The 25,623-nt window shown below is 37.9% G+C and overlaps 1 protein-coding gene across 5 annotated transcripts in view; it reads left to right on the forward strand.

Annotated features, from left to right (window-relative positions):
• Positions 1-25,623, forward strand: part of LOC114329724 (F-BAR domain only protein 2) — a 149,559-nt gene that overhangs the window by 106,161 nt on the left and 17,775 nt on the right. For 3 of the 5 annotated variants that reach the window (XM_050663446.1, XM_050663447.1, XM_050663448.1), the window contains 4 exons: positions 2,582-2,662; positions 15,670-15,997; positions 17,838-17,993; positions 19,914-20,046. In XM_050663446.1, coding sequence (XP_050519403.1) covers positions 2,582-2,662; positions 15,670-15,997; positions 17,838-17,993; positions 19,914-20,046 — 698 coding nt within the window. The remainder of the gene's footprint in view (positions 1-2,581; positions 2,663-15,669; positions 15,998-17,837; positions 17,994-19,913; positions 20,047-25,623) is intronic. The other 2 variants (XM_028278906.2, XM_028278907.2) reach the window with 1 other exon arrangement.

The raw sequence follows: 25,623 nt of genomic DNA on the forward strand, positions 1-25,623 counted from the left end.
TTCGGTTGATCGCACTGCACATTATTGCGAGAGGTATGGACTTCACCGAATGTTTCAACCGCTGTGTAATGAGAAAGGTACCATAGGATTGCTCGAGCCACTATTGCAATGTTATCGTGCGCTCCAACCATCGCACGTTCAAATTCTTAGCGTGTGAAATGAAGGTTATAGTAGAGATCACCGTGAGATTAATACTTTATCGTTTCAATTTTTTTTTATAAATATCATTAATATCTATTTTTAGCTACTAAACTTAAATTGTTATGTCCACCTGCTCTCATTTCATTTAGTCCATCTAATAAAAATATCACTAATATTTATTTTTAGCTACTGAACTTCAAACATTAAGCACACCCGAACTTATCACATGTAGCCCGCCTGCACCTACACTCATTACTCCGACTCCTGGTAAGTCAATCCCAACATCATGTATGTATACCTTTTCAAATTTCCTTTTATTCTCAAAGTATACTTCCGATTTTTATAAATACAGGGTGTCCTGGAAAATAGTACGTTCCTTTAAGGTATGGATCATCATCATCATCACTGGCGTTACAGCTCTTTATGAGCCAAAGCCTTCTTCAGAACAATCCTCCATTCGCCCCTGTCTCTGGCAACTCTTCTCCATGCTCTAATTCCAATAAATTTTAAATCAGTTTCTATGTTGTCTTGGTACCTAAGTCTCGGTCTTCCTCTTGCTGGTTGTCCTATCGGCCCTCTTTGGTCAAAAACTTTTCTGACTATGGCATCTTCCTCTCGCCTGATTACATGACCTATCCATCTAAGGCGTGCTACCTTAATGAATTGTACAACGTCAGGTTCTCCAAAATTTCTATACAACTCAAAGTTGTTCTTTTATGCCACCATATTATATTCGTCTTAGAATTTTTCGCTCAAAACGTTTGAGCAGTTCTTGGTCATTCTGAGTAAGTGACCAAGCTTCTGAGCCATATGTTAGCACTGGTCTTATTAGTGTTTTGTAGACAGTCAATTTAATTTTTCTAGGTATTTTTGAGGCCATCTGTCTTCTTAAGCCATAGTAGCACTTATTGGCGAGCACTATTCTTCTTTTAATTTCTTCACTGACATTGTTATCTTTAGTTAGCAGCGAGCCTAAGTATATGAACGTGTCGACACCTTCCAGTTCTAGGTCGTCAATTATTATTCTTGTAGGTGTCGGGTTGCTTGACCTAATGCAACACATATATTTGGTCTTTTGAACATTTATATTTAGCCCCATTCTTTGTGCAGATGCTCTTAACGACCGAAATGTTTCAGTCAGAGATTCTTTAGATCTACCTATGATGTCTATGTCATCTGCGTATCGGACAATTTGTACTGATTTGTTAAAGATAGTACCATTCGTATTAATTTGGGACTCTCGAATTCTTTTTTCTAATGCCAGGTTAAATAAGAGACACGATAGTCCATCACCCTGTCTTAGTGCATTTTTGCAATGGAAGGGTCTTGAGAAATCGTTCTGGATCTTTACCACGCTCTCTGCTCCTGTGAGCGTAAGTTCAGTTAATTGGACAAGATGAAGCGGTATTTTAAAGGTACCATAAGATTGCTCGAGCCACTATTGCAATGTCATAGTGCGCTCCAACCATCGCACGTTCAAATTCTTAATACTTTATCGTTTGAATTTTTTTTTTTAAATAAATATTAATATCTATTTTTAGCTACTGAACTTAAATTGTTATGTCCACCTGCTCTCATTTCATTTAGTCCATCTAATAAATATCACTAATATTTATTTTTAGCTACTGAACTTCAAACATTAAGCACACCCGAACTTATCACATTTAGCCCGCCTGCACCTTCACTCATTACCCCGACTCCTGGTAAGTCAATCCCAACACCACGTATGTATACCTTTTCAAATTTCCTTTTATTCTCAAAGTATACTTCCGATTTTTATAAATACAGGGTGTCCTGGAAAATAGTGCGTTCCTTTAAGGTATGGATAGAATACACAATTTAGAAAAAAAAAGTCCAGTACCATCAGAAATATATGATCAGGATGTGAGAAGCATTACAAATTTATACCGATATCAGAAAGCCATAATTCGAGTAGACCAACAAAAATCTAAAGAGATTCCAATAAGAATAAGAAGAGAATTACGACAAGGATGTGTACTATCTCCTCTACTTTTTAATATGTGCTCAGAAGAAATGTTTAAAGAGGCACTAGAAGACATCAATGATGGCATATCAAGAAACGGAACACTAGGGAATAATTTCAGATAATTTCACCAGAGAAGGGCTTGCAAATTTCGGTAGATCGCACTGCTCATTATTGCGAGAGGTATGGACTTCACCGAACATGCCAACCGCTGTGTAATGAGAAAGGTACCATAAGATTGCTCGAGCCACTATTGCAATGTCATCGTGCGCTCCAACCATCGCACGTTATAGAAGGTTATAGTAGAGCTCACAGTGCGTGTCAAGCTTAATACTTGATCGTTTCAATTTTTTTTAATAAATAATCTATTTTTAGTTACTGAAATTAAATTGTTATGTCCACCTGCTCTCATTTCATTTAGTCCATCCAATAAATATCATTAATATTTATTTTTAGCTACTGAACTTCAAACATTAAGCACACCCGAACTTACCACATTTAGCCCGCCTGCACCTACACTCATTACCCCGACTCCTGGTAAGTCAATCCCAACACCACGTATGTATACCTTTTCAAATTTCCTTTTATTCTCAAAGTATACTTCCGATCTTTATAAATACAGGGTGTCCCGGAAAATAGTGCGTTCCTTTAAGGTATGGATAGAATACACAATTTAGAACAAAAAAAGTCCAGTAGGTACTATTTTTTTCTGAAGTTAACCGTTTAAAAAAAAGATTACATTGTTTTCCATATACCTGTATTTAAATGTTTAGAAATTTAAATAGCCTGGCAACGTCGTACGTACCACGGAATAATAACAGATAATAAGAAGTTTTACAGTACATATTTAAAATAATTCAACCTAATATCGTCGTTGCCAAGTCAAAAGCTGCTAAGTGGGACTTTTTCACAAAAGGAGATATCTGTACCATTTAACAGATTTTTACGTTGGTCACCGTCCTATAAATACAGTTATATGGTAATTCATATAATTGCTGTAATATCCAAGTTTGAAAAATATGTTATGTGAGCGGGTATCGCAAAACATGCTATGTTGAGTCCTCATCCACGTAGAAGAAAAATATTTACATAACGCGCGCCCGTCATACACTGCTATGTGGATTTCTTCATGCACATAGCAGAAATAATTAACGACCTTGAATTGAACGTTTAGGACTTATCTGTCTCCTGTAAAATTCTATTAAACCCACATAGCAGCTTTTGACTTGGCAACCACATATGTAGTACTTATGTATTTACTATTATTTGTTTTTTTTTGTTATTTGTTTACTATAATTTTTTTAATGTATTGAAATACTTATTGCATAATGTTAAACGAATTATACATCTTTTAACATAAAAACACATCTTTTAACTGAACTAGTATTATGTATTTAGTAAGCTTAAATGTGTTGAATGCTGAGGGCTTTAACATAGCTTGCAGTAGAAATTACATACACCAGATTAAGTTGTACTTACTTGAAAATAATTATTACACCCAATAAACTCACTTTCAAGAACACATACATTCATACGACGAGAAATACCGGCAAAACATTTTGAAAGAAATTATAGTATGTCTCTAGTGATCTGCCATAAATAATCAACATAATAACATAATAGGTAATGAACTCACGATTCGAAAACATTTTAGGCATTGACACTAAACAGGATTCTTCCAAACTATCTGTTTACTAAACATGGGACATGGGACTGTCTACGTTTAAATTTTCGTACCTCACAGAGTTGCCAGATTTTAATTTGCATACCAAAATGTATTTTAATTTTTTTGTCAAACGGTACAATTTAGAAAAAAATGGTATAAGAGTTTTTTGTTTTACATGGTGCCCTTTACCTATACCTTTAAGGATCGCACTATTTTCCGGGACACCCTGTATATTTAAAATATATATTTTAAACAACATACACTAACCACAAAAAGTATCGCATAATTTTTGAAACGAAAAAAAAGTTTCAAAATAATTTAATTCTTAGCGGAATGTTTAATACTCGTCTATCGTCTTCTTTAGGTGTATACTAGTCCATAAAATTTCAAGTTGAAGCGTGTTTTTGTAAATAAAACAGTAAACAAAACGTTGTTAAAACAGAATATTTGTTTTGGACATTTGTGTTCGAGAATTTAATCTGTGCACTATGTCTGCTTGAGTTTTCAATAAGTTGGTGCGTTCTTACAAAAAATGAGTATACACTAGGGAAATAAGGCAAAAATTAACCATGTTCGGGACACTTGAGCAGCCAGGTTGCAAATGGGTTTTTTGGGTACTATATACCTAATACATTATAAATTCAAAAATGCCCGTCACGGTTTGGACGAGAAATTTAGTTATTTACAAATAAGGGTCAAAATTTAGAGTTTTTTCGTTTAAATCGTTACAGGTAAAAATAGGGTAATTAAATGTCTTATTTATAATATTTTTCTTTTAGTAGATGAGCCAAGGTTTAAAATAGCTTTTTTTGAATTTTGGTCCGATTATTTGTGGCTTCGGATATTGCAAAATAAAAATAAAATTTCGAAAATAAAAAATTTGCTATAACCTTTGCGAAAATGAATGTAGGACTTTGATATTACATGAAAAGTTGAGTGAAATAGTCCATACAATGCACAACAAATTTTAAGACGATGCGTCATTTAGTTTAAATATTATTCAATTTGTTTATCCCAAAGACCTTTTTTTGTCGCAATGTTATTGTTCAGAAAATAATAATGATACAGGAATTCTGTGAAAACAACATGAAAGAAGAATAGTCATATTTTCAACGCATTTAAAAAAATCATTAAAAAGTCATTTTTATCGAAAACATTTTACTAAAATAGAGTCATTTTTGGCTTATAAACAATTTGAATAACTTTGTTAATATTGACTGTAGCCTAAAACTACAATGGAATTTGAAAAACTGGTATTTTTATACGAATTTTCAAAGAAAAACCTTTTGCCTAGGTTAATTACGGTCAAAGTTAGCCACTTTTTTTTATTTAATTGACGACTACTTTGTTTATAACAATTAAGCAACCTAACTAGAGCCATTTTGAAGTTGAAGATATATAGATTATGTGTAAAAGTTTTTAAACTTTGAACCTCAACAGAGTGGTTAATAAAGCTTTAAAAATGGCGTCCGAACGGAATTAATTCGTGGTCGGTGGAGGGGAATTACTAAAATACGTGCACTCAAAAAATGAAACTGATTCTGCAAACATATGCTGCGATTAATATCACTGGAACTTGTTGATGGCTTTTGATCATAATTTTTTTAATTTGTATGTACTCGGTAGTCTTATAGAGTATGTTATGTACACACAACCCCCCCTAACATTACAAAATGTTAGGGGGAACTCCCCTCATCACTCAGGGATATGAAAAATAGATTACGACCGATTCTAAGACCTACCGAATATACATATATAATTTCATAAAAATCGGTCAAGCGGTCTCGGAGGAGTATGGAAACTAACACTGTGACAGGAGAATTTTATAGATGTTAATATATAGATGGCTATTAACAAATAGAAGTTGGTGATAGAAGAGTGAAAATTAAGGGTTGTATGTATTTTTTAATTCTACATCATATAAAATTAAGGTAGATAATTTTGTCCAAAAAATAAAAAAAAATGTCAGGGAGGCACGTTATAACTTATGGGTATAAAAAATAGATTAAAACCTCTTCAACGTCCTACAGGATAAACGTGTAAAATTTTATAAAATTCGGCCAAGCCGTTTCGGAGTAGTATGGTAGAATGTAGAATGTAGAAAATGGGGCGGCCAATAGAGCCTGATACACTACACTGCGACCTTAGTAGATCTATTGTGTTTCCCCTTTCTTTTAAAGCACTTCATCTAGCTTAGTCCTCTTAATGAGACTTAACAGCCTTGATAGTGGCCTTTTCATGTAGCCTGGTGCTTCCGGTTTTTCCTCACCGAGTTCTAGAAACCGCACTCGTGCGAGACCTTCGCAATGACACAGAACGTGTAGAGCGGTTTCCTCTTCTTCCAGACAGAACCGACAGGTGTCCTCTTCTGTCAGGCCTATGAGACTCAAGTGTCTATTGAGTCTACAGTGTCCAGTCAGCAGACCCACTATCATTCTGACAGTGCTTCGACTGCGCGAAAGTAAGTCTGTTGTAAATTTAGCCGAATGTCCTTTGATGAACTGTTTGGCCTGCCTCTGTCCTGGGGAGTTGTTCCACCATTCAAGAGACCTCTGTTGCGCCCATTTTTGTATAGCTGCTCTTTTTATCGTATTTGCGATTCCAAAGACGGGTTCCGGACCAACCAGTGGCGTAGATGCGCCTTCTCGGGCCAATTCATCGGCCTTCTCGTTGCCACGATAACCCTTATGTCCCGGCACCCAGGCAAGTGTCAATCTGTTTCGACTTCCCACCTGAGAGAGGACACTCAAACAGTTCCATACCAGCCATGAATCGACCTGTACCGAACTGAGAGCCTTCAGAGCCGCTTGACTATCCGAATAGATAACGATGGAGTCGTTATCTAGATTCCGACTGATTAGTTCCATAGCGCACCTTTGTATAGCAGCTACTTCGGCTTGAAATACGGTCGCATATGTCCCTAGACATACCCGGACTTCCGTCCTTGGTTTTAAGCCATATATTCCAGCCCCTGTACCTATATCGGTTTTGGAGCCGTCCGTATACCATATTGAGTTTGCCGTTATCGGCGGACCAGCTTCCCAGTCCTCTCTTTTTGGTATTGTGACTTGAAAATTTTTGTTAAAGCTATACCTCGTAACCATTCGGTCTACAGGCATTCCTAGAACGGGGTCTGCCTTTATGTCCTGGTATAGCCTTAAGTTATCAGTTCCCTGCATCATACTTATTGGAGCTTGGCCCTGGATCAACCGATGTACTGTTGATCTGGCTTCACTCTGTATGTATATATGTAGAGGTGGTAGGTTTAGTATAACTTCTAGCGCGTCCGTTGGGACTGTTCTCATGGCTCCCGTAACACTCAAGCATGCAAGTCTTTGTGTGCTACTGAGCAATCGAATCGCCCCGGCCTGTTGCGTTTTGTTCCACCACGCCACTGAACCGTAAGTTAGCATGGGCCTTATAACCCTTGTGTATAGCCAGAGGTTCATTTTAGGATTTAACCCCCAATTCTTGCCACACATTCGTCTACATCTGTTCAGGGCCATAATGGCCTTCTGTGTGACTTTTTGAATGTGTGCATTCCATGTCAGCCTCTGGTCGAATATTACACCTAAGTACTTGGCCTGACTTGTGAATGGGATTTCTACTCCCTTGAGCGCTAGTGGCTGTAAGCCTTGCAGTGCTCTTTTCCTGGTGAAGGGAACAACGGATGTTTTTTGAGGGTTAACCTTCAGGCCTTCTTTCTCACACCAGCTGTCCACCATCCTCAGAGCGACTTGAAGTCTCTCTGAAATTACTTTGGTAAAGCGTCCTCGAACTACAATTACCAAGTCGTCCGCATATCCCAGACAGTAAAAACCCTCCCTGGACAGCGTGTTAAGTAGGTCGTCCATAAGCGTTGCCCACAGTAATGGGGATAGAACTCCTCCTTGTGGGCAGCCGCTTACTGCCTTCGCTTCAATGGTGGCTTCACCTAACGAGGACACCATGATCCTATTTGCTAAGGTCGTCTTTGTCCACTCGCATATGAAGGCAGGAACTCCTCTCCTTTTAAGCGCTTCCGTTACAGACTCGAAGGAGACGTTATTAAATGCTCCCTCCACGTCCAGAAACGTCGCCACCGCTATCTCTGTGTCATCTAGCGACTTTGAGAGCAGTCTGTTAAGATCATCCAGTGCCAAGTCAGTTGACTTTCCTGGCTGGTATGCATATTGACGATCGCTAAGTGGTTTTTCCATCAGCACATCGTCCCTAATATACCTGTCTATCAATCTTTCCAGCGTTTTTGCTAGGAAAGAGGATAGACTTATTGGTCTGTATGACTTGGGGGTCTGGTCCATTACCCTACCAACCTTGGGGATATATGTGACTTTCACCCTTCGCCATGCAGTTGGAATATATCTCCATGCCAAACTAGCTTTAAAGATCTTTGTTAGATGCGGGATAATCACATCCTGTCCCTTCTGTAGGAAGGCTGGATAGATCCCGTCCATTCCAGGTGATTTATATGGCTGGAATTTATTGATCGCCCACCTGACTTTTTCCGGTCTCGTGATGTCGGTAGCTAATTTCCAGTCCGCCTTAGTAGGCCTTCTGGGATAAGCTAGCTCTACCGGAGGATTATTGTCAATAGATGAGCCGGGGAAATGTGCCTTGGTGAGCATTATTAAGCTTTCCTCCAGGGTTTCCACATACGTTTCGTCCTCTTTCTTCAAGAGGCCGACCTGATTCACAATACCATCCTTAGCCAGGACCTTGTGGATTCTGGAGCATGCGGGAGCCTGTTCGACTTCCTCGCAGAACTTTCGCCACGAGTCTCTTTTGGCTTTTCGGATCTCCTTATTGTATTGCGTCAGTTTTTCTCTATATATGGACCACTCCTGGTTGAATTTGGCTTTATTGAATAGCCTTCTTACATCTGCCCTAAGCTTTTGTAAGTGTTCATTCCACCAGGGTGTGTTTTTCTTTCCTTTCTTTTCTCTCTCTGGACAATTCTCCTGGTAAGAGGCCAGAACAGCTCCGCTCACCGTTTCAATTGCCAGCTCGAGATCTTCCCTATCTCTTATGGTGCCGATTCCTCCCTCGAGAGACTTCTCGAGTGAGCCTCTATAGCCTTCCCAATCCGTCTCTCTCGGGTTCCTGAATCTTGCCACCATTCGAATCGAAGTAGCTAAATCGAATCGAATGTGCCTATGATCGGAACATGAAGGTTCCTCTGACACATGCCAATTCTTTATAGTATCATACGTTTTTTCACTGCAAAGTGTTACATCTAAGACTTCTCTGCGCGTGGCCGTAACGAAGGTAGGTTTATTTCCTATATTGGCTATTTCTAAACCCATGCTTAAGATGAACTGTAGTAAAGACTCACCTCGACTATTGATGTTCGTACTCCCCCATGCCAGATGGTGGGCATTGGCATCACATCCCAGTATTAGATGAAGGTTCTCCCTTCGACTGTAGGTTATAACGTCCTCTACTATGCCTGGGCGGAAGACCTTCTCTCCAGCGAAGTAGGCAGAACAGACCAACCATCTTTTACTACCTTCCTCGGTGGAAGCGGTTAGAATACCTGTAACAAAGTCTCCGCAGCAAAGATCCGGAATCAGTGTACAGTTTACTTCGTTGCCATATACAATGCATGCTCGAGGTGTCTCTCCTTTCGCATCGTATAGTAACTTACCTTGTTGCGGCTTTAAGCCTGCAACTCTCCCTCCGTGGAGCCATGGTTCCTGCAGTAGGGCCAAGTCCAGGCCTTCCATATCAAACCTTCTGCACAAAACCGCCGACGCAGATTTGGCATGATGTAGGTTGACCTGCAGGATCTTTATTCTGCCTTCCTCTAAATTGAAGGCTATCTTTCGGGTTTTCCCGTGTCCTCTACCCCTTCCATGGGAGAGACCACACGCTCAGTGGCTTCTAGCCTTCTGGGCGGGTCTGTAGCACTCCCCTGCAAGTCGGTGCGGACTTCTTCCGGGATTTTTCCTTCTTTTGCTCCTTCCCTTGACTTATCATCCTTAGGGGGAGCCTTGCTTTTGCTCGAAGTCTTAACCTTCTTTGACGCTACTTTAGAGCTTTGCGCCTCTGAAGGTTTGACTTCTTTTCTTTTTTGCTTAGACTTAACTGCCGAGGTTGTGGCAGTTACGCCTTGCAACCCCCTTGGTCCGGCCTCTGCAACCTTCTCAATGTGCCCATCATCCTTGACACGAAATTTAATTCTTCCTATGCCAAAGTAAGGACACATTTGAAGTTTTTTGAGTTCCTCAAAGGACTCTTTGTCCATTGAGAGGACCCATACCTGCCCTTTTCCTGCAGGTGTTTTGCCCAAAACGGTCCATAAAAGAGTGTTGAGCTTTCGGTTGCTGACCCTTAATCGAGTCAGCACACTTTCCGCCTCCAACCTCTTTCCGTCCTCGTCTGGGATGTAGACAGTGCAAGAACACGGCCTCTCGACTTCACTCTCGTCCTTAGCCTGGAGGTTTGCACCTTCCCAAGGCTTTAGAGCGGGAGCAGTGTCGATGAGCCATTGTGCGCTTGCACTATCCGCGCACGTCATTACCAGGTAACCGGGTTTGAACGTGCTCTTTAGCAGCCTGATTTGCGGCCCTCCTTCTGGCGTTCTCTCCAAAGCCTCCAAGATGGATGTTTGCACTGCCTTAAGCTTTGTGGGTTCCATCTTGACTTCGGGGAAGCCATCACATACTACCGCCACCTTTGCCGAGCAAAGGGCTTGTGTAAAAGTCATTTCTGACTTTCTCGGCCTCTTTTTGACTTCCGCTGGCGGCGTGCTGTGGTCCGACCTTTGCCGTTTCTTTGTAGGCTTTTGCGTAGCCATTTCCATTTCCAGCTTTTGCTCCGCCTTCTCTTTAGACTTAGCGGCACTGCCCTCCTGTCGTCCAAAGACCTTGGTAAAATTGGCCTTGATCACCGAGCGTTTGGCTTCAATGTAATCCTGGCCTTTTCCCACCAGATCTTTTACCTTCTTCTTGGAGGCCCCAGCCAGCCTGGCCTGAATGACCTCCTCGTCTGTCATCAGATCCACCTCCTCTAAGGAGGTGACTCTGACTGCCTTCCTTGTGGTCGGTTTCGCTATCTGCGTAGTAGTGCCTTCGGGGCTTTCTACTACGGGTTGTTCGTGAATATTGGTTTCCATATTTTTGTCCATATTGTTCCCACGAGTAGCTAGGGAATTGCAGTCCACTCCACCAGAGTAAGGCTAATTACTGTGAGGTGTCGCCTGGTTCCTCGCAGGAATCGCTCTCGACCAACTACGCATGGCCATTCATCCTTCGCCGCGATGTCTTCCAGCTTAGATTGCGGATTTTTTTAAAGCTGATTTTCTCCATCTGGACTCTTCTGTCTGGGTTACCATTCCATAGCCAAAAGGTCCCCGTTTTGTGGCGCCGAGAATTCGCCATTCATCCCCCCTGAGGGTAAGGACTAGTCGGTGATGCATGCTGATATGCAGTTGGGCTGGTCTTCTCTTCTACTGGTATTTGTCGGAGTCCCTTATTTGGCGTCAGTGATCCCACCAGTGCCCCGCCGACAATTTCCGAGCTACGAGCTTCCTGTGGGGTATGGGGGGTGGGGGGTGGGGGTGAAGTTGGGTTGGGTGAGGCATGTCGGCTACTCCTAGATAGTGCGTCGAGAAAGACTCGAAAAAGTGTGTCGGGGGCGAGGGCGGGGGCCCGCGCACTGACAGATGCGGCCAATGCGCGGGACCCCACCGCCGCTCCCGGCGGCTTGGTTTTGGAGCTTGGCGACTGAGATTAGGGTGATTTGGAGTAGCCGTAGGGAAGTTGGAAGGGTAAACTAAAAGCTGAAGGCGAAGGCGCCGCAACTGTTCGCCTCAATTGCCACGCCTTTTTGCGTCCAGTGGCGGTGTCCGGCGGCCACCCGGTGCACAGGCGCTGGACGCTTAGGGACTGCGTTTAGTTTCACTGGTCGTGCTCCCCTCACAATTTCAAGGACCAAGACCAGTTACTCGGCCCTCCCACCGACGTCGAGGAAAAATTGCAGTCCCGGGGAGGGGAGTAGTATGGTAACTAACACTGTTACAGGATAATTTGATGTATATAGAAGTAACTGCGAATTAAATAATAAAAGTGGCTAACTTTGAACCTAATTAACCTAGGCAAAAAGTTTTTTTCTGAAAATTCGTATAAAAATACCAGCTTTTGAAATCCTAAAGTAGATTTACTCTATAGTTAATATTAACAAAGTTATTAAAATTGTTTAGAAGCCAAAAATGACTCTATTTTACTCTAAACTTTTTTCGGAGTGATTAAAACGACTTTTTAATGATTTTTTTCAATACTTTAAAAATATAAATATTATTCTTGCATGTGGTTTCCACAGAATTGCTATGTCGTTATTATTTTCTGAACAATAACATTGCGAAAAAAAGCTCTTTGCGATAAACAAAATGAATAAAATTTAAAATAATTGACGAATCGTCTTAAAATATTTTGTGCATTATATGGAATGTTTGACTCAACTTTTCGTGCAATATGAAAGTTTTAAGGCCATTTTCGCAAAAGTTATAGCACATTTTTTATTTTTGAAATTTTAGTCTTATCTTGCACTTTCCGAAACAAAAAAGGATCGGGCCAAAATTAAAAAGTGCCATTTTAAACCTTGGCTCATCTACAAAAAGAAGAATATTCCCTACAAATTCCCTTAATCTGTTTCTGACCGAATTGGCACTTATTCGAACATTGTCGGCTGTGGAAAGGCCATTTTGCAGTTGTCTAGCCGTATCATGATGTGTACGCAAAGTCTAAAGATGTAAATAACGTTCATCAGCGGGGTTCGTGCACTTGGGAAGTTCTGGAACTGGTCTTCTTGTGTATCCGCCACTTTCTCTACAGGGTGTTTGGTAAAGAATGGGCCATAGCTTAACCCTAGATTCCTGGTGAAAATAGGTCGATTTAAGCTAACTTACCTTAGTACGAAAGTTGATAATAACCAAAATAGAGGGTGTCAAAGTTAAACTTTTATTTTATTTATTCTTGAATATTTCCTAACAGGCATGGGATAATAACACAAAATTTGGTAAGCGGGGTTTTTTTGGGACGATAAATCTAAATTCGCCACCAAAAATGATGTTTTTCCCAGAGGGCGCCACGTACGCCTTTCAGCGCTCATTTAATAGGTTCAATTTTTTTATTACTCTACATACTTTTTGAATCAACTCTTATTATTTTTACTTAAATAAGGTATACTACATTCATATCGCTAAACTCTACCGTTTTCGAGATAAACGCCTTTTAAATCTGCGAGGCAACATAATTTTTTGCACAATATATTTGTAGTTATACCCGAAAAATAACTTAAAACCATAAAAATTTACAAAAATGTATCGCAAATTTCTTCAATTGGAATTTGCGATGCAATGACATAAATACGAGAACTGGCACAATTATTATGGTTTCAAGTTTAATTTCGGGTCAAACTACAATAATATTATGCAAAAAATTATGTTGTATCGCAGATTTAAAATGCGTTTATCTCGAAAACAGTTAAGTTTAGCGAGATAAATGTAGTATATCTTTTTTAAGTAAAAATATTAAGGGAATAAAAATGTTGATTCAAAAAGTATGTAGAGTTGGGGATAAAAAAAATTGAACATATTAAATGAGCCCTGAAAGACGTATGCGGCGCCCTCTGGGTAATACATCATTTTTGGTGACAAATTTAGATTTCTCATCCTAAAAAACCCCGCTTACCAAATTTAATAAATAAAATAAAAGTTTAACTTTGACACCCGGTTATTATCAACTTTCGTACTAATGTAAGTTAGCTTAAATCGGCTTATTTTAAGCTTAGGAAGCTAAGGTTAAGCTATGGCCCATTCTTTACCAAACACCCTGTATACCTTCTTAAAGTACTTGAAACGCTGGATTGATGGATTCCCATAACATCAGCAAGATATCGCTAGGACCGTCCATCTCCAATTAAACCTACAATTTGGGCTGCTTGTTCTGACGTTATATTACTCATGTTTCGTAAGAACGCACCTCCTCATTGAAAATTCAAGCAGCCATAGTGCACAGATCAAATTCTTGAACACAAATGTCCAAAATAAATATTCTCCCTTAACAACCTTTTGTTTACTGTTGGTTTTTTCGGCCAAAACACGCTTCAGCTCGAAATGTTATGGGTTTGTAGACACAATATAAATATCTAAAGGAGACGATAGACGAGTATTATAACATTCTGCTAAAAATTAAAAATTATTTTTAAACTTTTTTTCTGTTTCAAAATTTATGCGATACTTTTTGTGATTAGTGTATTTAAATAACCTTCACCTAAACTTACTTTCATGCTTCAACTCCAAAACCTTTCACATCTGGTTCAAGCGTAGTTCAATTTTAAGATATGTGTGAACTCCAGAAAGTTGATGGCTGCGAATGATTTCACAGCATCATCTTAAGATATGGTGAAAATGTACGTCGGATAATAAGCTGACATCTTGTCGTTCCACTTCTGTGGAAAAGCGTAATTCTTTTAGAGAAGATAGAACACGAAAGCCGTCGCATTTGTGCATAATAAGGGTGCGAACAAAACAAGTGCGCGCGCTGGACCTAATGCACCGCGCTCATTTTCAAATACGATTTTTAACATTGTTTCTACTAAGGCTGCATTTACATTGTATCTGTATTTCTCCGATCCGATCCGACGTCGGATTGAAAACACACTCAAGGTATTAAAGCGTAGTGCGTAGTGTCAATGCGTAAATCGCCCGATATCGTATTGGACTTCTCACTGCAGTACGCTTTAATACCTTGAGTTTGTTTTCAATCCGACGAGATATACGGTAGTGATGTTGATTATAGTTACTTTGTTTCCCTGTTATAGTTTCCCTGTTTAAGGGATAAAAATGATTTGATTACTGTGATTACTTTTGTATTTGTGTACCGGTAATCATATCGAGAATCGTATTTATCAATAGGTAGGTATTTTGTATAGGTATTCCGATATAACAACGACCTTCACCGATCTGTTTAACCTTTCTATGACCAACCTTTTTTTGTTACACGGATGACCAAGAGGGGGAAAAATGACCCCAGGTCAAAAATGTCAAAAATGACAGTTAACCAAAAAATGAAGTTTTTTTTTAATTTTTAATTTTTTTTATGGCATGGACTTTATGTCATTTAGCCAGTCACAACATGAGTATTAGTGTCATGTCTAGTGTATATGTTGAGTAAGTGTCTTGTTACTTTGCAAAGTCGACGTCATTAGCGTAAAACTACTTGGAATTACACATAATAGACGCTATTTTACTAAACATCAACTTCAGAATATATTTTTTATTCGTAAAATATAGGGAATTTTTTTTATTTCAAAATATGAGGATATCTAGAATGATATTAAAGTCAAATCAAAAAATAATGAATTAAAAATTGAAAATACTTTTGAATTTATTAAAGAAAAACATACGCTGGGGTCACAATTTCCCCCGCTTGGTCATCCGAAGGTTGAGGAATAAAAATTATTTGATTACTATGATTACTTTTGTTATTTTTGTATTTAAGTACCGGTAATCATATCGAGAATCGTATTTCTCAGTAGGTAGGTATTTTGTATAGGTATTCCGATATGACAACGACCTTCACCGATTTGTTTTTACGCGTTGGGATACGATTGGTAGAAAGTAATCAAGTGTACTGGTTGTAGATACAGTAGTCGTTACTCGCTTTTATACGATTGGTACGAAATAACGAAGTAATCAGAGTAATCAAAATAACGATTTGCCTCTTTATAGTAATCGTTACTTTCGGTACTCGTAAGTAGCGAGTACTTTGTAACGAATAGATACTTTTTCAACACTCTTTAATATACGGATCCAATGTAGGTGCTCACTCAGACAATAATTAAAAGTTTGTAAATCTAATATAATTTTTATTTTTAGAACTCGGAGAAATATTTTCTGAGGATGGTGAAATTCAGCATCCCCCACCAAAGCATCCTCCGCGTCAGACTCCAACTCCAACTTCTGGTTATATGTCAATTCCAAGACCACCCTCACGCAGGTCTGATTCTTCTAGAACTTTGTTGAATCAAGCTACTATATCCCGTGCCGACAGTATAAACAGTTTAGAATTTCGTACTGCTTCAGTTCCCATTGGAGTATCTAGGGGACCCTCTCCATTAACCATTGGCATGGCTGATACAATTCCACTTGCTGTTGCCTTTCACGAAATTGTTCATTCCTACTTTCGAGGAGCCGATGAATCCAGGTAAATATAAACTAAAGTGTATAAAAATCGGCCCACCTTAAACTTTTGACTTGAACTATATTTTTTTCAGAAACTGTCACTCAGATCAAAAAAGGGCTCTACTGTTTGAAAGATAATTTAATATGCTTTAAGATGGGTATACTTTTGGACTGGATATACATACACTTCTCCAAGACATTAACGCACCACCTTAAAAATTTGATGCCTCGAATTTCCTAAACCTGTTCAATTTAAGTGATTTTTTTAATATGTTATAGCCCTATTCTTTAAGAATATCGCTGTAATAATATTGTTGCTAGACAGGTAAATTGTCATTGTATACCGAGTGTACCAATCAAACTGTTTTTTTCTCAAAGTTCGCATGACCCTTTGAAATATTCTAGCATTTATAAAAGACTGAAATTAAAACCCAACTATAGCCTCGTGTTTTTACATTCTGTATAACATTCTGTTTTTTTATTCATTCGCTTATGTTAGAAAAAAGTTAGGTACTTTAACAACTAGCCTTGTTTTTCGTCAATACTGGGTGTTTTTAAATGAGTATGGCAAACTTTAAAGGGTAATTCTGAAAGAAAAAATAATGAAAGTTTGCTTAATAAACAGACTAAGTTTCAGACATAATATGTTTCAGACATATTATGGGGGTGTTGAAATTTTTCTTACAAACTGACGATTTATTTATTGCTCTAAATCCGGTTGAGATATGCAAGTAAAATTTGGTTGGTTTTAAGAGGTAGTTATTGCGCATTTTTTGATATCCAGCTAGGAATTTAATATTCACCATTGGCGTGCATATGGGTAATATGATCCTTATGTGCGCCAATAGTGAACATAAAAGTCTTAATTGTGTGTCAAAAAATGCCAATAACTGCCTCTTAAAACCTACCAAATATCATTATTTGCATATCTCAACTGGTTTTAGAGTACATAATAAATAAATCGTCGGTTACGATGGATCAGTTGGCAGAGGCGCAGTCGATCGACAAGTTTAGTGGATTTGCCATCAACGGTTCGAGCCTCAGCCAGGCCATTAAATTAATAAAAGGCCAACGTCGGTAGTATAAAATTCAATAGAATCTACGACTTGGTCTGTAATAAACTGGTATCTGATCGGCCTATGGAGAAGCGGTACGGCAAGGGATAAGGGTTTGCGGCTTGGTGATACTCCTCCATAGATCCCTACCGAAGGGGGTTGACGCCTAATAATGATGTATATATATAATAAATCGTCAGTTTGTAAGAAAAATTTCAACACCCCGTATCTCGAAAACAAAGCATTTGTGAACATACGTTTATAAAACAAACTGTCATTATTTTTTCATGCAGAATTACCTCTTAAAGTTTGCCGTACTGGTTTAAAAAAAACACCCTGTATTGATGAAAAACAAGGCTAGTTGTTGAAGTACCTAACTTTTTTATTATCCAACATGAGCGAATGAATCAAAACACAGAAGGTTAGGAAAACATGAGCTTATAGTTGGGTGTTAATTTCAGTATTTTATAAATGCCAGAATATTCCACAGGGTGACGCGAAATTTGAGAAAAATCACAGTTTGATTGGTACACCCGGTATACAATGACAATTTACCTGTTTAGCAACAATATTATTACATCGATATTGTTAAACAATAAGGGTATAACATGTTAAAAAAATCACTTCACTCGGACAACAGGTTTAGGAAATTCGAGACATTAAAAATTACGAATTTTTAAGATGGTGCGTTAACTTCTTAGAGAAGTGTAGTTAAAGTCAAAAGTTTAAAGTGGGCCGATTTCTATGCGCGCAAGTTTATGTGTAGTATCGGTATTTATTAATTTATTACAAATTTTACCATTTTAGGTGTCAAGTTAAGATGTCTGGCGAAATGATGCTATCATTCCCTGCTGGCATAGTCACAATTCTTGCTAATAATCCAAACCCAGCGAAATTAGTATTTAGAGTTAAGAATACTCATAGGCTTACTAGCATTTTACCAAATAACCAATTAGTTTATTTGTAAGTATAATTTTCTTTAGTTAAAAGAAAATCTAACTATTGTTCTGAAGCTATTTCTTTGTGGCATTTTTGTAATTAACTATTCTAATTGGGAAATAAGCCACAATTTAACTTGAAAAATAATTTTATTAACGTTTCGACTTCCACTTCGGACGTCTTTGTCAAAATACAAAATATTAATAAATTAAACAAAATTGTTGTTGCTTATTAAAAAAATTCTTCTAATAAGTTAATTTAATCTGACTCATTTATATCGGTAATTCAGACATATGTATATTATACATTTTAAAGTAGAAGACTTTAAAATGATATTGCCAATATTTATTAGTTGCGTTCCTGGAACGACTGCCGATATATAAATGAGTCAGATTAAATTCACTTATTAGAAGAATTTTCTAAAAGTATCTTAAAGTGCTATTCACAAGATACTTGAATAGAGAAGAAATCCCGAATAGTTGGAAAGAAGCATGGATTACTCCAATTCACAAAAAAGGTCCAAAAGATATCTGCGGAAACTACAGGTCTATCTCGGTCACTAGTACCTTTAGCAGGCTGTTTGGTAAAATCTTAAAAAACATGATTGAGCAAGAATACGAATCTCATGAAATTGAACAGCAAGCAGGGTTTAGGGCTGGAAGATCTTGCGTAGATCACATATTTACCATAACACAACTTAATGAAAAGAAAGTTGCAAGAAGCCAGGAAATATATATATATCTTTTATTTGTGGATCTCACAAAAGCATATGGCACGATTCCTGTGTGGCAGTTTCTTGAACGATCTTCCTTAAATAACACGATCATCGCCGCGGTCAAACAACTGTACAATAAAGCCACATCAAAAATCAAATTAAACAACACCTTATCAGAAGAATTTCCAGTAGTAAAAGGATTACGACAAGAATGTTGCCTCTCCCCAGTACTATTTAAGATCTATTTAAATGAAGCACTAAAATACTGGAGACGATCTTGTTCAGGGATGTGAATTCAACTTGACGATGATACAACTTTGTATACTCTACATTTCGCGTATGACCAAGTCGTAGTAGCAGCGGATAAGGAAGATTTAGAATTCATGAAGAGACGGTTATTTCAAACATGAAGAGTGGGGCCTTTCTGTAAATAGAAACAAAACGCAATACTTATGCATCGGGACTGAAGTAGAAGATCTAATAGTTAACGAACAAGAAACAATCAAGAACTGTAAGGAATATGTATATTTGGGAACAATCAACAAGAGTGGGCGCACCGAAAAAGAGATAGAACAAAGGATCGTGAAAGGAAAAAGGGTGATTGGATGCCTAAACCCGATGCTATGGTCAAAAGAACTATCTAATCAAAGAAAATATCTTATTTTTAACTCCATCTTTAAAAGTATAGTACTCTATGGATGCGAAACATGGCAGCTTACTAAATCCCTAGAACGACGCCTATTTGCATTGGAAATGGACTTCTGGAGAAGATCGCCTAGAAAATCGAGGCTTGAAAGAATACAAAATGATCAAATCAGAAATATAATCAACCATCATAGACGAAATTCAAAGGAGACAACTGATTTGGTATGGCCACGTAGAAAGAATGGACGACGATAGACTGCCAAAACAAATTCTAAAATGGACGCCAAGGGAAAGAAGGAAGGGAGGAAGGCCGAAACAATCCTGGCTAGGCGGCATTCAGAAGGCAATTTCGGAAAGGAATCTTCACCCTGGCGAATGGAACGACCAATGAAACTGGGAACCGGAAGGCGAAGAACGCTATAAATAACCGGGATAATAATAATAGAAGAATTTTCTTACTAAGCAACAACATTTCTGTTTAATTTATTAATATTTTGTATTTTGACAACGACGTCCAAAGTGGAATTCGAAACGTTAATAAAATTATTTTTTCAAGAAAATCTAACAATATTTATTAATTACAGAGACAGTGGACAATCTGCATCTGACCATATAGGAATTGAGTTCAATATGTTTGCATTAAGTTCTTTACTAAAAAAGCAGTCTGAGCAAAATCCTAGTGCTTCGTATTTCAATGTTGATATTTTGAAATATCAGGTAAGTTTAATTTCGTGGCTCCTCATTTCCATATTTTTAGAGCTGTATACGTGAGTGATCCGATAAGTAATTAATCTCTCCGTCCAGTGGCGCCACTATCGCAAGAGGAAACCTACCATCTTGTAACACATTCTTGTAGACGGCCTATGTAAAAATCTCAGTGGAATCGGACTTGTTGTTTTGTTTTGACCGCGTTTGTAAGCGGGCGTGTCTGAGGATTTTGAATTGAAAAAAGAGCAATATCGTTCGGAGATTCGACTCTTGTCGACTCCTTCGATGACGATCGTCAAAAACTGGTTTAACGAGTTTCAACCCGAAAATAAGTACCACGGAGGATAACGTGAAAAAAATCCACGATCTCGTATTAGCAGACCACCGACTGAAGGTGTGTGAGATGGCTGAAACAGTAGGTATCTCAAAGATCACGTGGGTCATATGGGTGCCGAATTTTCTCACTCCAGACAATAAGCGCAACCATGAGACCACTTCAGAGCAGTGTCTGATGCTGTTTAAGTGTAATCCAAAGGACGTACGTTGTTTCATAACCCTAAAAGAAACATGGTTCCACTGGCATTCCAGAGATCAAGGAACAATCGATACAATGGACGCCACTTCGCAAACGTGCTGCGAATCCTGTCGAATCGGCCGGAAAGGTGATGGCCACCATTTTCTGGGATACACAAGGTGTGGTCTATATCAACTTCCTGATATCTTGGCCACCTCCGCCATCGGCATGGTCGAATTGGGTACGAATTGCTGTCCCATCCACTGTATTTTCCAGATTTGGTCCTGTACGATTTCTTGTTGTTCGCAAACTTGAAAAAGTCACTTGCCGGGCATTTAAGTCGAATAAGCAGTTTATCATGCCACCTCGACTCCTCATCATGTCACCTCTACTTTGCAGACCTCGAGTAAACGTATTTTTCAGAGAAGTTAAAGAAGGTGGAGCATCGGTAGTGTACAGGATTTATATTAGCATCCAAAAAATAAGGGTAATCCATATCGATTTAATTTTTAAAAGTCTCAAACAAATATTATTTACATGTACTGTTTACATTACGTAAATGGGTGACATTGCTTCTGTAATGTAGGCCACTCGTTTTGAAAACAACGGAGTCAGCAATTATGTTACTATTAGTAATTCACGGTCACATTCAAGTATGTTCAATAATAACAAACAATTGGGATTTATTTATAGATACGTAGAAAGTAAAGAGAGAGATTATTCAGAAACCGGTTAGAGTAGATACATTATCCATCCCGGCACCAACTAGTTACTGTCGTGCATGGTGGCTTAAATAAATATATTTCGGTAATTAGTGTTTCAACTTAATCAACCCCATCATCGGGGGTTACTACCCCCGTTCCACCATGCTGGGTTAAATGTAACGAGCTAAAAGGAGACTACGTTCAGAAATAAATCACCACTTTTCTGAAACTTTCGTTTTTCTTTTGAAGACTAAGTACTTATCGAACTGCCCTAGTATATTTGTAAGTTATTATTTGTAAATCAAAACATCCTCCACGTCAGAGTCCAATTCAACGTGATAACTTTTCCATTACGATAGAAAAAAGGTTATTAACTCTTCAATGTTCATTATATTTTTAATATATTTTGTTTTGTGAAAATTAACTTATCTTTTTTTATCGTAACGGAAGAGTTATCATGAATTTTTTTTTGATAAAATTTGATTTCATTATTCAAAATAGTTTCCTTCGAGGGCTCTACAACGATTATGGCGGTCATACAACTTTTCAATACATTTTTATAATACAATTTGTCTTTAGCCTCAAAATAAGTCTCAGTTTCGGCGATTAACTCTTCATTGGTGCTAAATTTCTTTCCAGCGAGCATTCTATTGAGGTCAACTAACAGGTAGTAGTCGCCGGAAGCCATATCTGGTGAATACGGTGGCTGCGGAGGCAATTCCAATCCCAATTCATGAAATTTTGCCATCATTTTCATTAATTTGTTACACGGTGCGTTATCTTGATGAATCAGCACTTTATTTTTCTTCAAATAAGGGGATTTTTACAGGATTTCGTCGCTCAAACGCCCCAATAGCGCAACTTAATAGTCGCTGTTAATGTTTTTTTCCTTTTCAAGATGCTCGATGAATATTATACCATGCGCATTCCAAAATACTGATGCCATAACCTTGCCAGCCGACTGTTGCGTCTTTCCACGCTTTGGAGTCGGTTCATCACGTGCAGTCGACCCGGCAGACTGTCGATTAGACTCCGGTGTGAAATGATGGAGCCATGTGTCATCCATTGTAATATATCGACGCAAAAATTCGGTTTTATTACGATTGAATAGCTTCAAATACTTCTCAGAAACACCAAGTCGTTATTGTTTTTAATTGATTGTTAGCTCTCCCGGCACCCACTTTGCACAGAGCTTTCGCATACCCAATTATTCATGCATATTATATCCAACACGTTCCTTTCATGTCTTTACTGTCTCAGCTTTCTCGAACAACTTCACTTTATGGTCATCCAAAATTATTTTGTGGACTTTTTTGATGTTTTCATCGGTAACAGCCTCTTTGGGTCGTCCACTGTGTCCATCGTCCTCGGTGCTCATTTCGCCTCGTTTAAACTTAGCAAACCATTCCTCAACGGTTTATTTTCCTTGTGCAGACTCCGAATATTGTTTATCAAGCCAAGATTTGGCTTCAACAGTATTTATTTTCGCCAAAAAGCAATCAAATATTAAGGTACGAAATACTTCCTTTTTGTCCATTTTTTTTTAAACTAACATAAGGGGCTTCACTTAAAATGCTACATCTCATAAACTAATAGTTCGACAGCTGTCAAATTTATAAACGCATCTTTTGAAGGTTAGGGCTGACTAAAAATCATACGGATTTAATACCAGTAGAGCCATCTATGTGTCAGCCTACGAACTTTTCAGCCCGCCGATTATTAAAAGATAACATAGTTTTTAAATCCAAACCACTTTTCCTAACAATTTTCGATATTGTGAAATATAAAGGTAATTTTCTCGTGAGCGAAATTAATATTTTTTGACATACCTCTTATAAGATTGATCAAGTTTGATATATGATGGTTGCATATTAGTTTTCAGACGACGCAGAGCTTTTTATAAAGAGTAACGCTCGAAACACACACTAAGAATTTTGAACGTGCGATGGTTGAAATGTACATAGTGGCTCGAGCAATCATATGGAATCTTTCTCCCTTCATCGCTTGAAACTTTCGGTGAAGGGAGAAAGATTTCATATGATTGCTCGAGCCACTATGTACTGTTATAAAATGCTTTCTATTACTTTTATTTTAATTGAGTATTTATTTAATTAATTATTGAATTGACGCAAATCATACATAAACAATTAATAAAAAATCTCAGGGTGGCTTCAGTATCTCTCAGTTGATCCTTATCGGGATAAAATAAGAAAAGGAAATAAATAGAAAAAACATAAATAAGCACATACAAATACCTTTATTATCAAAAGCAATTCTCTGAAAATCTATCAATTAAATCGTGTGGGCATAATTGTCCAAGTGAAACTTTTACCATATAATTAATCTAATTTAAAACAAATATTTATCGCTTTGTCCCTGATACCATTTATAAAATAAACTAAACAAACAAATTTAGGTATTTGCAAAACTATGTACTTATACTTCCTATTAAATTATTGAAATGTTGGAACCTTAATTCATATTCTTTTACGCAAATATTTTAACTTCTGATTATAAAGAACATCTATCACATAAGTTATTGACTGACCTTTTTGATTCACACACAATGATGTCTCCTCTTGACCCAAACAGCTCTTCCTTGTTGATTATGTTAGGCTACCAATCAAAGCCCTCTCCGTTCTCAGCATCAATCCAGCAGCATACCAGCAACTATTTCTCCAAAACACAAGCCAGGCCGCTTTTGACAAGTACTCGTTCAATAAACTCCAAAACTCTCTCCTCTCTTTCTCTCAATAATAATCTCCTGAGACCCAAGTATCTTTTTTACTTGGTGTCACAAATAATTTTAATAACTATAGTTCTTGTAACTTCTTCTTCTTCAGGTGCCATCTCCGCTACGGAGGTTGGCAATCATCATAGCTATTTTAATTTTTGAGGCAGTAGCTCTAAATAGTTGTTTCGAGCTGCATCCAAACCACTCTCTCAGGTTCTTCAACCATGAAATTCGTCTTCTTCCGATGCTTCTTCTGCCATCTATCTTTCCCTGCATTATGAGTCGTAGGATACCATACTTCTCGCCCCGCATCACATGTCCGAGATACTGTAGCTTCTTTTCTTTAATTGTAAGTTCAACTTCCTTTTCTTTACCTATTCTTCTCAGTACTTCATTGTTTGTAACTCTATCTACCCAGGAAACCCTCATAATTTTTCTATAGGTCCACATTTCAAAGGCGTTAAGTCGTCTCATTGTCTCTACATTTAACGTCCATGATTCCACTCCATAGTATAGAACACTGTAGACGTAACATTTTGTTAGGCGTACTTTAAGAGCTAATGTTAAATCTTTGCTACATAGGACCTTTTTCATTTTTATAAAATTAGAACGTGCTTTTTCGATTCTGACTTTTATTTCTGCAGTGTAGTCATTATTTTCTGTTATAAGTGTTCCTAGGTAAGTGTACTTTTTTACTCTTTCGATCTGCTGGCCCTCTACTATCTTACCTCTTGTAACTTACTCTCTTGGAATTTACAGAATCAAAGAGGTTTTTCTTCTCAATTTGATTTGTCTCTCGTTCCACTTTTCAGCTACTCTCCACTATCAAACAACCACTAGTACTTGCTTCTGAACTATACGCGAAAACTTTCGACTGCCTTTCTCGGATGCCGACCACACAATAATTTTTCTTTTCCAAAACTGTCTCAACATTCAAACTTCCCTTTCCCCATTCCAAATTGCCAAGCCAATCAGAAACATTTCTCTTCCCACATTCCTCTTTTTCATTCGAAAAACCAGGCATTCTTTCAAACAATACTTCTACTCATCCTAATCACTTTCCGGAAATTATACAAATACTCTTGTGCTTAAAACAAACAGACTTAAAATTCCAAATCTCTCTACCTTTATTTTCCTAAAAACTAATAATTACAGCTACCTGTGGATCTTACCTTTCCCGTAACAAACAATCTTTTTAAATTATAATCCGAAATAAATTGTACTTTCACTTCACTTCATATACAAATGTCTTTAAGTCTTCAGGGAAAAACTCATTAGGATAGACCCACTGCGTAAAAGCTACCTTCTACTAAATAGTTACAAATCAATATACAGGGTGTATCAAATTTATGTGCCCGCGTTATAATTAAAAATTTAAATTTTTACTCTATCTTTGATTGATAAAGTGATACATAATAGTACATTTCAGCCATCTTCTTCATGTATCATGCTTGTATCAACACCATACCAAACTCGCAAGTTCTTCAACCATGAGGTTCTTCTTCGTCCTGGACTGCGTTTGCCTGCTATTTTTCCTTGCATGATATTTTGTAGCAACCTATATTTGGGACCTCTCATTACATGTCCGAAGTACTCCAGCTTTCTCTGCTTGATGCTTTTTATGATCTCAGTAG

Source organism: Diabrotica virgifera, chromosome 10 (genome assembly GCF_917563875.1).
Source record: "Diabrotica virgifera virgifera chromosome 10, PGI_DIABVI_V3a".
NCBI lineage: Eukaryota > Metazoa > Arthropoda > Insecta > Coleoptera > Chrysomelidae > Diabrotica > Diabrotica virgifera.